This window comes from Paralichthys olivaceus, chromosome 4 (genome assembly GCF_024713975.1).
Source record: "Paralichthys olivaceus isolate ysfri-2021 chromosome 4, ASM2471397v2, whole genome shotgun sequence".
In the NCBI taxonomy this organism is placed as follows: domain Eukaryota; kingdom Metazoa; phylum Chordata; class Actinopteri; order Pleuronectiformes; family Paralichthyidae; genus Paralichthys; species Paralichthys olivaceus.
In genome coordinates this window covers 7,172,186-7,185,061 of record NC_091096.1, presented here as the reverse complement: position 1 = coordinate 7,185,061, position 12,876 = coordinate 7,172,186, and the positions used below count along the sequence as shown (strand labels likewise).

General features: G+C 42.4%; 2 protein-coding genes across 2 annotated transcripts in view; both read left to right on the top strand.

Moving 5' to 3' along the window:
• Positions 1-625: 625 nt before the first annotated feature.
• pcna (proliferating cell nuclear antigen) lies at positions 626-3,604 on the top strand. Its single transcript, XM_020099350.2, has 6 exons — positions 626-1,059; positions 2,124-2,221; positions 2,322-2,389; positions 2,484-2,678; positions 2,806-2,929; positions 3,041-3,604. Exons 1-6 carry the CDS (start codon positions 839-841, stop codon positions 3,115-3,117), a joined length of 783 nt encoding a protein of 260 aa, XP_019954909.1. The 5' UTR covers positions 626-838; the 3' UTR covers positions 3,118-3,604.
• Positions 3,605-4,622: 1,018 nt separating this feature from the next.
• Positions 4,623-12,876, top strand: part of LOC109636957 (Kv channel interacting protein 3b, calsenilin) — a 40,346-nt gene continuing 32,092 nt past the window's right edge. The window contains exons 1-3 of the mRNA XM_069523042.1: positions 4,623-4,676; positions 10,098-10,270; positions 11,180-12,689. Coding sequence (XP_069379143.1) covers positions 12,684-12,689 — 6 coding nt within the window. The 5' untranslated portion in view covers positions 4,623-4,676; positions 10,098-10,270; positions 11,180-12,683. The remainder of the gene's footprint in view (positions 4,677-10,097; positions 10,271-11,179; positions 12,690-12,876) is intronic.

Here is a 12,876-nt window from a genome sequence, read left to right as displayed (position 1 = left end):
ATATATTGAGGGTTTCTTGTTTTATGATCCCGATGATTTCATGATACTTGGAGTCTTAGAGGCAGCAGGGGAACGACACCTCGAAAGATATTCACCTGGCTGTGCCTCCACAGTCTTCAAGACAATGACTGTCGATTACATCAAGTTAGTTAAAAGAGAATTGCGGAAACATTGCAGGTCTGTTATTTACTAATACTTGAAGGTTTTCTGAAGAGAACAATGTAGTTTAGTATTTATTAAACCAAATACAATAGTTATCTAAAATATAAGGTGATTGAACGACTCAAGTAACTGAGACAAGAGTACTGAAGACAAATATAAATACAGATTTAAAGATAAACTACTAAAGTTGTGCATTAAACTAACAGTCTGTAGAATGATGGCCCAGCAGATGTAAAGTGTATTTAAACAAAGTGAAAACAGTTTTGTGCTCTTTGTGTTATTTAAAATCTTACACTCAGTGTTTCGTGTGATGACTGTACAGACACGTTTCCATCATTTGTTGTAAATGATGTGTTAAAAGACGTCATCGGTTCTCAGTGTCCTCTCCATCATGGCTGAAATCACCGTCCGTCACGTTTAGCGCTCAGGAGTACGGGACCAGGAAGCGGAAATGACGCAGCCGCGCAGAATCATTAAAAGCGGACGTTAGCGCGCGCTTGCAGCTCAAACCTCTGCAGTGAAGTGTGTGTGTGTGTGTTGTTTGTTTCCTGCTCAGCAACAACACAAAGACTGAACTCCTCCACACACACTCTACTTTCAGCCACATCCTCCATCGAGCAGCCACCGCTCTTCTTGAGTAATCTACCCGGGGAAGAAGCACCGCCACACGGGAACCATGTTCGAGGCTCGCCTGGTGCAGGGCTCCATCCTGAAGAAGGTTCTGGAGGCTCTGAAGGACCTGATCACAGAGGCCTGCTGGGACGTCAGCTCCTCCGGCATCTCCCTGCAGAGCATGGACTCCTCTCACGTGTCCCTGGTGCAGCTCACACTCCGGCACGACGGCTTCGACTCGTACCGCTGCGACAGGAACCTGGCGATGGGGGTGAACCTCAGCAGGTGCCGCTCACACCACACACACACACACACACAGAATTCTGCTTCTTTCTCCCTCCCGGACAACACGTCGCGATCCGCGGGAACTTTGAGATGAAGCCTCCACCGACTCTTTAGTTTGACAGATCGAGTTGCTGAAGTTTTGTTGTTAAATTCGTGAAAAAGTAAACGGGGTCTGGTTTGTGTGCGCGGGTTTCACGCGTAAACTCAAAGAGATGATGTGAACACACGGTGCAGCTGCTGGTCTGTGGTTATCTGGAGTTAGACGTCTGTGGTTAGTGTGTGCAGAGGGAAAGATGGGGATGGAAGAAAGAAGGAAGCCATCTTGGCTCGGGTTGCCCGGGCATGTCTGTGTCGGTGACTCGTCACTGTCAGTTCTCTAACACGCACATTCACACGCGTGGGTTCTGCGGATATTTCTCACTGTTCACCAGAGAAACTGCGTCTCGTGTTTAAGTTCACATTTGGCGCAGTTTCAGGAGACACGACTTACATTGTCATTACGTAGTGACGTCATTTGAGCGCCAATTCCTCTGCTGGGAGGGTTGGCGGGAATTGATGTTTAACCCGGGAACTTCCACTTCCGGTCACTGCCTTGTTGTCCCGGTTCAATAGACACGATGAGTTGATCGTAGAGATGATCTGGTTTGAAATGTGCTTCATGCGTTAAGTTGTGACGATGCAAATTTGATTATGTTCTTTAATGAAGAAATGGAACTCGAATAAATAATAACGATATTTTGATGAGGGATATTTCATTTCAACACCTTTAAGACAATGTTTTCCAACCCACTGATCACAGAGCTCAGATCAGTTTACATAATGATGAAGGTATATTTCAAATAATAATTACAAGTCTGCAAGTCATTTTTATGATTAATCATTAAGTCTGTAAAAGTTCAGAATGAGATTCACACATGATAAGTTGGCAAAGCTGGATGAAAACAAAATTGATGCAGCCTCATAAGGGGATTCATCATATGTCTGGTTCTGGGTGTATTGATTTCTTTTTCTTTATGAGCTTTTAGAATTTTGTTTGACTTTTTTTTTTCTTCAATCCCATCCAGTATGTCAAAGATCCTGAAGTGTGCAGGAAACGAGGACATCATCACCCTCCGAGCAGAAGACAATGCAGACACACTGGCCCTCGTGTTTGAGACACTCAGTAAGTTTCTGACTTAGAATCAACAGCAGCTTTTAAAATGACCTTTGCAGATCTACTTGTTTCTTCAGCTTTGTCTTACTCACCTTTCATCGTCTTGCAGACCAGGAGAAGGTCTCAGATTATGAGATGAAGTTGATGGACCTGGATGTGGAGCAGCTCGGTATTCCAGTAAGTAATCTGTCGACCGTCCCTCTCCGTTTGTGTCCGACCTGTTTCTGATGCACACGGTTCCTGACCTTTTCCCGACCATCTCTTCCTCCAGGAGCAGGAGTACAGCTGCGTGGTGAAGATGCCTTCTGGGGAGTTTGCCAGGATCTGCAGAGATCTCTCCCAGATCGGCGACGCCGTCATGATCTCCTGTGCCAAGGATGGAGTCAAGTTCTCTGCCTCAGGAGAGCTGGGAACAGGAAACGTCAAACTGTCCCAGACCAGCAATGTGGACAAAGAGGAGGAGGCGGTAAGCATTAACTTAGAGTTTAAAAACTTAGAGCTGAATAAATCATTTAGTGTATTGACATTAAATTACTCTCTTGTGATGACGCATGTTCTGGTTGTGACCGTTTCCCTCCACCTCTTGTTTGTAGGTGACCATCGAGATGAACGAGCCCGTCCAGCTGATCTTTGCCCTCAACTACCTGAACTTCTTCACCAAGGCCACGCCGCTGTCCAAGACCGTCACCCTCAGCATGTCCGCCGACATCCCCCTGGGTGAGTGCATCAGACGGGTTTTTCTCAAATCGCTCGCTGCATTTGGATTCTCAACATGATCACAGAAGTTTTCGCGGTCTGGGCCTGATTGTTGTTTTTTCTTTCCTGCAGTGGTGGAGTACAAGATTGCTGACATGGGACACGTCAAATACTACCTGGCACCGAAAATCGATGAAGAGGCTTCATAAGTTGTTTCAACAAGCCCCAAAAGAGGGAGGATAGAGTAAAGCGGGCGACTGGGACTTGTCCTGAGTGACTGAAGGGCTCAGTGATCACATGGTGGTGGAGGATCACTACGATTTCTGATCTTCTGTTTAATGTGATTCACAGCAGGAGGTTTAATGTCAACTTTAATATAAACAGTCAGCTGTCCACTGTATGAATGATGTCCTCTGTGATGTGATGACACATCAGTGCTTTGATTCTGGAGACGTGTTCAGAGCCACTGGCTGTTTTCCATCCAGACTGCCCCAGCGTAAATTCAGCACTCGTTCACTTCACATCTCTGTCAGTCTATTTTTGCCCGATTTGGAAAAGCAGTTTTCACGTATCCCATTTTTCCTTGTAGATAACGCATTTGTAAATAATTTCTGTGGTTTCGCTTTGTCGAGTCGACCCCAAATGTTTTTGTATTCATTGATTCAGTCCAAAATAAATGATTCAAGTTGTTTCCGATTTCTCTTTGTGTTATGAGATCCTTTCCACACGTGGTTATGGAGACAGGTCCTGCAGCAGTAACCAGATGAAGCCAGCAGGTGGTGCTCTTTACTCTCTGTGTCAGTAAATAATCCTCACCTGATGGATCCTGTTTGAGGAACACATTTATTCTGAGAAATGTCCTGAGTTTTTGGTCGGTTTAACAGACGCAGATTGGTGTGGATTTATTTAGTGTTGATGGAAAGCACTCAGCCTCACATTGATAATCTCTTTATTCTTACACAACCGTTATCCAGGGTCGAGGACATTTCATTTGCTGTTGCCTCAGTTGTCCAACCACATCATGAGGATTTGGACATTGCACATTTCTCTGAAATTAGTTTTACACAACAGTTACATCACAGAATCCAATTTGAGAGAGTCAGGCATTTTCAGGTCAATGGGCAAACTGAAGAACTGCTGAATATTCAGAGACTTCAGTTCAAATGCAGCCAGATAAACCTGAGACACATCTGTCTCTCTAGCTGTGTGTATGTCCATCAGTCTGTGTGTCTGACTGTCCGTCCTTGTGTCTGTCTGTTCGTCCGTCCATAGATCCCTGTGTGTGTCTGCAGGAGGTAATATGCAGTCAGACAGTTTTAATCCTCACAAAGCTTTAATCTTCCACATCTGGCTCTCGTCTGAATTTCCCTCCTCTACTGTACACAGAGCCGAGTGATGTGACATGAATAGAAACTAGCTGGAACTGTATTATTACATGACAGTGCTGGAATGTAACCACGTACAATTACTCATGTATGATTCTGAGCTATTTGTACTTTACTTTATTTTCTTTCTATGGTACTTTATATTTTTACTGCAAAAGTAAATCTACATCTAAAGCAACCAAGGAGAGGCCATCAGCATTCAACAGTTAAATGTTGTTTACTCTCACGGTGAGGATTTAACTACGGTGGCCTTCAGGTTCCAAAGTAAAATCTGAAGAGTCCTCACTTTGTTTGTCTGCTCCAGGCTGCTGTAGAATCATGGCAATTCAAAATGGCTGACTCTCTGGAAGACGATCCCTGATGTAAACACAAAAGTTTTTAAGGTAACGAAAACACAATAATCTTCAGTGTCAGGTGATAAAACTCTTCATGTTAACGTTGTGTCTGAGAAAGTTACTGTTGGTGCAGGAATAATTAGAAATAAGATAAGATCAACTTTAATGATCCCACACAGAGGAAACACATGTTACTGCAGTATTAGACACAATAACAAAAGAAAGTACAAAATAGTCACAGTTAAGTACTAAGATATAAATAATATAGTAATATTCACATACACCTTTCACTATAGACAGAATATCATGGGCAGGGAAAGTAATAAAACCAAATGCAACAGCACATTGTAATTATATAAACACAGATGTGAATATACTGAAATATATATAAGCAGGTATATGAAGAGGCATTTTCTCTTTGTCCAGTCCATCACTGTAAAATGTGTCTCGTCTGATTGACTAGAGAATAAAAGCATTCAGAGGAAGAGACGGCGCAGCATCGACGGAGCAGATTATAACTTTCAGTAGATTGCCAGTGTAATCCCAGACTCCTGTGGAATGTCAGGATTCATCTGCTGAAAGGTTCATGAGCTGAACCCACGCTGCAGGATTTGTTTCTTTATTTATTTTATGGATTTATTTATGCCAACATTTTGTAGATATTATAATAATGTATGTCAGCTCGTGCTGTCTAAATATACACCCGCTCTCGACAGCTTCTCCTCTGCGCTGAATTATTTCCGAAGACCTTTGAGGGAAGATGTACTCATCATATTGAATTCTCTGAAACACAATGTACCGCAGCTCCACTGTGGGGTTTGTCTGATAGAGCCGATAAGAGAGGAAGTGTTTGTCCTCAGATAGAGAACGGAGAAAAAAGATGGGACTGTCATTTCCAGAGGTGACCGATAAAGCAAAGCGGCGGCGCAGGAATTTAAGATGTCGCAGTATTTAATTAACCACTGCCACCCGGGTTAAGATTAATTACGTCCTGGAACAGCGTTAGGAGGATTCTACTTGATTGGAGTGTCCGCTTCCTAATCGGCCAAGATTTCCGACGGCAATATTTGACATGTATCAACGATAAATAATTCAGAGAATTAATTATGACTTTTATTAACAGTTCCAGAAGTTCCAGACCAGATCCAGTCAGTCTTAATGTCAGTAGATGGAAGAAGCTGTCAAGTTTAATTCACTCACGTTAACTTTTGCATCATATTGAATTGATATGACTTTGTTTTGTTGTTTTACTTTGTTTAGTTTAAAGTTATTTCATATGTCACATGATTAGCTGATCTAAAATGTGGAATTTACCAGATGGACAATATGGCAGCTCCCAAAAAGTGAGGTAAAACCATCTTGATCGCCTCCTGGTGGCTGGCTGCAGTATTGATCATGAACCTTGCCTCCTTCATGTTAGTTGATGGACCAAACTAAAGAATCAAAATACACGTAAAAAAATCAAAGGTTCAAAGATGGTTTCTGTCTTTTTTTTTACTCTAAATGAAATTAAATGAAATAGTTATACTGGAGCGGTGAGTGTTTGAGTATTGGCAGGAGAACACCACTGCTCCTTATTGCTTCTTATTTCCAGTCTTTCATATTTACTGTGCAGACATGAGAGTAGTATCTGATCTCACCCAGGGCAGGAAAGCTGTTTTAGATTTTTAACGACCGACACTGGGACGGCTCCTGTAGCAGTGAAGCTTTAATGGTGATTTTATTGATTTGGTTCATTGGGAGATTCCTCAAAGCCCTGTTTACATGTCCTCACACACAAGATTCATGAAGACGTCTTATTCTGATTATGAAATGTATCACACACACAAAAGACTCTGTCTTCTGTTCACCACACACTGTTAACAGTCAAGATTCTTTTATCACTGGAGTCTTCAGCAGGAAACACAGTGATACTTTTTTCGGTGTTGAGGGTAATCTCCATTAACAGCTCTGAGCATATGAATGCAGATGAATTAAAAAGCCTCTTTAGCTTCTCACACAGACTGTGTACCTAGTAGTAGAAAACAAGTATTTCATCACCTTATTGTTAATGCATACTTTATGTATTCATGCTTTGTTTCGATGTTGTATTGTGAACCTGAGCTCCACAGTGTTCAGATGAATCCCTCTCACTTCCTCTCTCCTCTGTCTCTGTCTGGCCTTGAAATTGCTTTCTGGAGGCCGGGGATTTTGGCCAAGGAGATAAGGGGAATACGGATGAAACACTCTCTCGCTGGCTGTCTATCTCAGTCTTTCTCTGCCAGGCAGGGGGAGTCTACCGAGCACTGTACATTTACTGAGACAGAGGAGAGAGGGAGGGGGTTGTACTCGCTCATCCCTCGGGTCAGTGGAGCCGTGGAGATGCTGGCGACATCTTTTCGAACCCATTTCAAACAGCTGCCGGCAAACAAACCGCTTGTAGATGATGGATGTCAAAACAAACTGTATTTCTGTTCGGAGAGGGCATGGAGCACAGATGCTGTAAAACAGATGGAAGTCCCTTTGCTTCTCTTCTACTGTAAACGTGCTCGTTCGTGTGGTCTTCTCCCCTCATGTCATTCAGTCAGCTCCTGGAGGATCAATGCCGACCCGACTCTCAGACCTGACACTCTCTTACATAAGCCCTCTGCGCTCTGTTGTCTCTCCACCAGAGCAGGTCGCATGGATTATTGATGCCAGTGCAGAGTGAGCGAGGCCAAACATGGAGAGGACATAGCAGTCAGGTCACTCCTCCGAATATTTCACATGTCATTCTCTCTGCTAACAACATGTAGGTGTTGTGTGGGGATGAGGGGATTCCTCCTCCAAATGGGACCACTTTACTTTTTATGGACACACAACCATAGCTCTCTGCCCACATTACATTCACATCACCTTCCTCCTCCTCCTCCCGAGCTTTGATTTTTCACTGCGTGCCTCACAGTCGACGCACGTGTATTTCTGACTATGCTGGTTGTGTCGAAGTCGTCCCTGCATGGATTAGCATATTAATGGGCTGTCCTCTTTGTCCCTGTTTGCTGTCACTCAGGGTCCAGGCAGAGGGTGATGCAGATCAGGAGGAGGAGGGAAGGGAGGTGCAGGAAGTGTAGCTTGAGAGTCACAGGTGTGTAATTGGCAAAGGTGGGAAAAAGAATCAATATGGTTGTGGATTGTTTTGACACCAAACCCATTTAAAGACAAATATTTAAATCACAGTTTCTTTCCCCCTGAATCCAGAAAGTTTTAAGTCTCTGTATTTAAGTTTCCTTCCACCATTTAAAAAAAAAGACCATTTTAAATGTGGTTTTAAAGGGATTGTTGGAGGTACAGGCTCTACACCATTCTAGTTTTATTCATGAAATGATTGTTCCATCCATAGATCTGAACAATTTGGATTCTACAGTAAAGATAATAGAGATTCTCACATATTTGGAATTTCACTTTGTTGAGAAGTCTTTAAAAAATCCATTGAAAATGAAACAATAATGGGAAAATAACACACACACACATATATAAATATATATAATTCTCCCTCTCCCCCTTTTTTCCTGCACTTTGCATCCCGTCACAATCAGATCTTTGTCCCTCTCTGTCCAGGGATGCCTCGGCTCGCTACTTAGCAACTGTTTCCAAGGATACAAAGTTGCTCCTCGTCTCAACCGTGCCCCTCCTCCGCAATAAGTCGCCAGTGCCCCTCTGCTCCTTTGTGTCCACTTCCTAAAGCCTGGGGATGCTGCAAGCCTTTTAGTTATCTTTTTTATAAGCCATCAGGAAAAACAGTCCGTCTGTTTCAGTGTCATTTGTCTCAGGACGTTCTCCAGCTCGATATTACATTATTCCTCTGGGTTTAGAAATGGTTGTTATCTTGGTGCTTGTAGCGATCTGAGGAGGGCTGGAGAAAGTTAATTGATGAATGTGACGACAACTTGCCAATTATTCTCAGCTGCTTCTGCTTTTCCTCGGTGTTGTCCTCGTCGGCTGAGTGTCACCTTGCACGGGGACCGTGCACCTCAGCTCCAATGTGACTGTGACAAACAGCTCTTCGTTCACAGGAACCGTTCATACACACTCTCAGGGGCAGAGCAGATGAATGTTTGGCAATGTGATTTAGAAAAACACGTCCACAGAGACACATTGAGATAAGAAAATAATATACTGTAAAGGCCGCCGGGTATATTCAGACATGAATGCAAGCATCAGAGCTACAGAAAGATCTATTTATATCACTACTAAAAATAGACTTTCTTCTCCATAGAAACATGAAATCCTTGTGAGCGGCGAATTACTCTCGAGCTGCTGTGTGCATGCATGTGTCTGTGTGTGTGTGTGCACGAGCACGCATGTGTGTTATTCTTCTGTTTTCTTTTATGGTGAAAGCAAATTTCCAACTATCATCATCAGCCGTGAGGCTCATTCTTGGGGAATCTCTCAGTCTACAGCAGACTGGGTTTTACACTGCTTTGATGATCAACCCCCTCCAACCTCCACCACCACGTCTCCCTGCACAGTGAGGGGCTCTAAGCTGACAGACATGATGTGTATTCATGCGTAGTATTTTACAGTAAAGATGGGGGGAGTGTGTGTGAGGGAAGACATTGTCTATTGTTGAAGGAGAAAAGGCTAAATTATAAAAACATTTCAAAAAGGTAAAATTATGATAAATGTCTTCAACAAGCTGTTATTGTTGGGAAGGTGAGGTCTGCACTTTGGTTCTTGTGAATGAACACTGCAGTATCACCATGTATATAGTATCACACCACTTCTATATTGAACTCTGTTGCACTAATTTGTCTGGTAGTTCAGTTTGTCTGACACTGACGATATGAATGCGGAAACACTTGATGTTAGTGTTGAAGTGGCAGATCTAGGTCCTGCAGCTCTGGAGTCAGAGATACCTGCAGCGTGAGGACCGAGAGCACAAACTACAGAAGCTAGAAAACACAGACTTAATGACATGCAGCAGTAGTGTGATATAAATACATCCGAGAGAGAGAGAGATAAGTGCTCAATGCATCATGGGAGTTCCCTCAGCAGTCTGCGCCCACAGCAGCAGAACTTAGGGATGCTTCAAATCTCACCTGAGCCATCACAACTATAAGCTTTCTAATATAGAGTCGAGTTTTAAGACAAACCTTAGAGTGCCTGCTTCTGCTTCCACAGGAGGAACGATGAGTAAACCTGTGTATGATTGTCATGTGAGATAAAATACAAAAGGGGATTATTGATTGGAAAGAATCAAAAATGTAGGATTATGTGACAGGAAATGATGTCTGTTTAGGACTTTTCTTTTTAAAGATATTTATTATATCTTATATTATATATTTTTTTATTTCATCAGGCTTTTTGCCTCGTTGGTAACTCCTGAGATTTCTAAAACATCTGTTCCTGTGAACACGCACCTCTAAATACTGGTAGTATTAGAATGATGATACTCCTTCATCGTTCCACATCACGCGTCCCGATTCTTTAACATCTGTCCCCCTCCCACAGTGTGTTTCCTGGTTGCCTGATGTTATCGCTCCTCTGTGACGATGGACGTCCTTGGGGGGGGGTAACCGACAACCGATTCAAATGGCTCGACTCAACACAACATCTGATGTCCCTCCGTGGTTAGAGAGCCACTGTTGATTTTTAACCACAGCAGTTTCCAACATGTTTGTTCTGTGAGTGAACTGATTCTCACACAGATTGTTTGTCCTACTGAGCCTGTAGGACCTTTAGTGAATGCAGTGTGTGTGTGTGTGTGTGTGTGTGTGTGTGTTCCTGAGGCAGAGATAAAGTGGAAAACAGAGAGACGGAGGGAAGGAGAGGCGGAGATGAAGATAAAGTTGACGGATCAGAGATTATAAAAACCCACTTTGTTAAAAGTCACTTTAGAGATAAAGACTTCAAGACGAAGAATAAGAACTTTCTCCTGACCCGTGCTCACATTTCCACCTGATCCTGTTTGTCCTGTGTGAAACAATCGAAACATCAACAATCAAATCATTTTCTGTGCAGATCTGTGGGTTTGAGATGTCAGGATTTGATTTCCTCTTATACGTATGCAGGTGATCAGTTTGCAAAATTCTAGCTCAAGCAAAACTCAGGGGAGATGAGCACGTGGTGTTTGAAGAAGAAGAAACATTATAAACCTGTTTATAGTCAGGAAGCGTCAATTCGTGTTCGTGTGTCAGCAGCCCCGGGTGATCATTTCCAACCTCTACCACCAACTCTTTAATTCTTTAATTCTGTTTTCTATTAGTGGATCTACTGTAGGCTATGCCTTCAAATGAAAGAGTGTGTGAATGTGTGTTTGCCCTCTGCGTGCTGTCGGTCTCATGTGGACACATGTGGAAACGTGTCTTCAGCTTTGGTGGGTTAATAGGAGGCAGCTTTATTAGACAGATGGCCTTTCCTCATTCATCCTGCCGGCTATTTACATTCACTTGACTGTTCATTATGCAATCAGGATGATGTGTGAGGATTCTTGACCTGGCTTGATTGCAACATAGCCTCTCTCTCCCTCTCTCTCTCTCCCTCCCTCCCTCCCTCTCTCTCTCCCCTTCTCTCTCCTCTGGGCAGCTTCACAGGGAGACAAGGTCGCTCAAATTGATTCAGTTCCTCACCGAGCATACACGGACTCTCCAGCAGGGCTTTAATTGCATTTCTGTACCAATCCCTCTCATGACAATTACGTACTGTAATCTAATGCAACACACACACGTACACACACACACACACACACACACACAAACACACACACAATTTCTCATTTTTTAAACCTCTATCTTAACAACTTGCACACACACACACACACTCCTCTTTACTTGACATCCCTAACTTGGCCTCAGTGATCACGGCTGAAAGGAAATATTAATGAAAAAGGTTGTTACGAAGAATCATTTTTCAGATGCTGCCTTCATGCACTGCTGCAAGACTGTTACATCAGATAAAAACTGGCTCAGATACCAACGTAACAATTCCAGGCTACATGCAGTAAGCTTTTTAAGATTAGATGGGAGTTGTAGTGTATTGCTAATTATTTACGAATATTATTGATTAATAGTTTAAACACACTTGCAGTAAACTCCCGATGTCATATGAGGAATTACTGGTGATAAATATATGAATATACATTTAATGTGCTCTGAAATATAGTAGTTATAATACATAATATTATATAATATGTTGAAAACATGTTATAAGTGTGTATACTATAAATTATAAATGATGTTTTCTTTTAATTGACTATTATGTAAGACAGAGAAAAACACAAGAGCTTCACATTTAAGAACAAATTGACACTGTGAAACTTTAAAAAGTTATTAGAACAATTGTTTGATTATCAGGCGATTTCCAGTTAAATTTCTGCCAACTTACTATTTGATTAATTGGTTAATGATTTCAGCTCTACTTAAAATGCTGTGGGGGTCAGTCTATTGAAGGGTTGATGATCTAAAGAGCTAAATGAAAACATAAAGCAAATATCATTGCAGAGGAAGATAAATACGTACCAGAGAGTTTTCTCAACCAGCCTTTTTTCACAGGTTGAGTGGTCAAGCAACCCACTTCGTTTATTAAACACAAGACAAGAAAAAGGATTTTGCACAACCTGGCAACCTGAAATAAGTTCCTATTAATGTCTTCTTACTGATCTGTAAACCAGTAGTAAAATATTCAGCCTATTTAACGAATCATTATTATTGAGCTTTGTGAATGGCTGCCTATTATCATGCACCTCTGTTTGTATGTGTGGAGCCAGCTGTGCAGTTTTCAGATATTACAAGATCAACATCTGTCCAGGTGTTGATGATTTAGGCAGCCTGTTGACTTTATCCTCATTAGGCTGTGAAAAGATGAAGGTCCTCTCTTCTTCTCTCTCTGCTCCCATCACTCCACCCCCACCCCCTCTTTGTGTGTCTGTGTGTGAGTGTGAGAGAGAAAGAGAGAGATGCAGGGAGAGAGAGAGGAAACGTGTGTGCGCGCATTCCTTCGCATCCAGTGGAGCGGCAGTCGGAGGTGGAGGGTCCACACAGAGAGGTCTCACTCTGCAGAAATCCAAACCATCAGTGACGCTGCCACAGCTCAGCAAACATGCAGGTGAGAAACAGATTCAATTATCTTCTATAAAAAATTTATATTTTTTTACTGTGGAACAAGAGGAGAGAATTAGAAATTATGATTTTCCTGCAGGTGGCAAATTTGAAGTTAAACCAACCATCAGTCAACAAGCCTGGATCTTCTCTCCAGGCTTGTTGACTGATATTATGATTTTTATTCTTTAAAT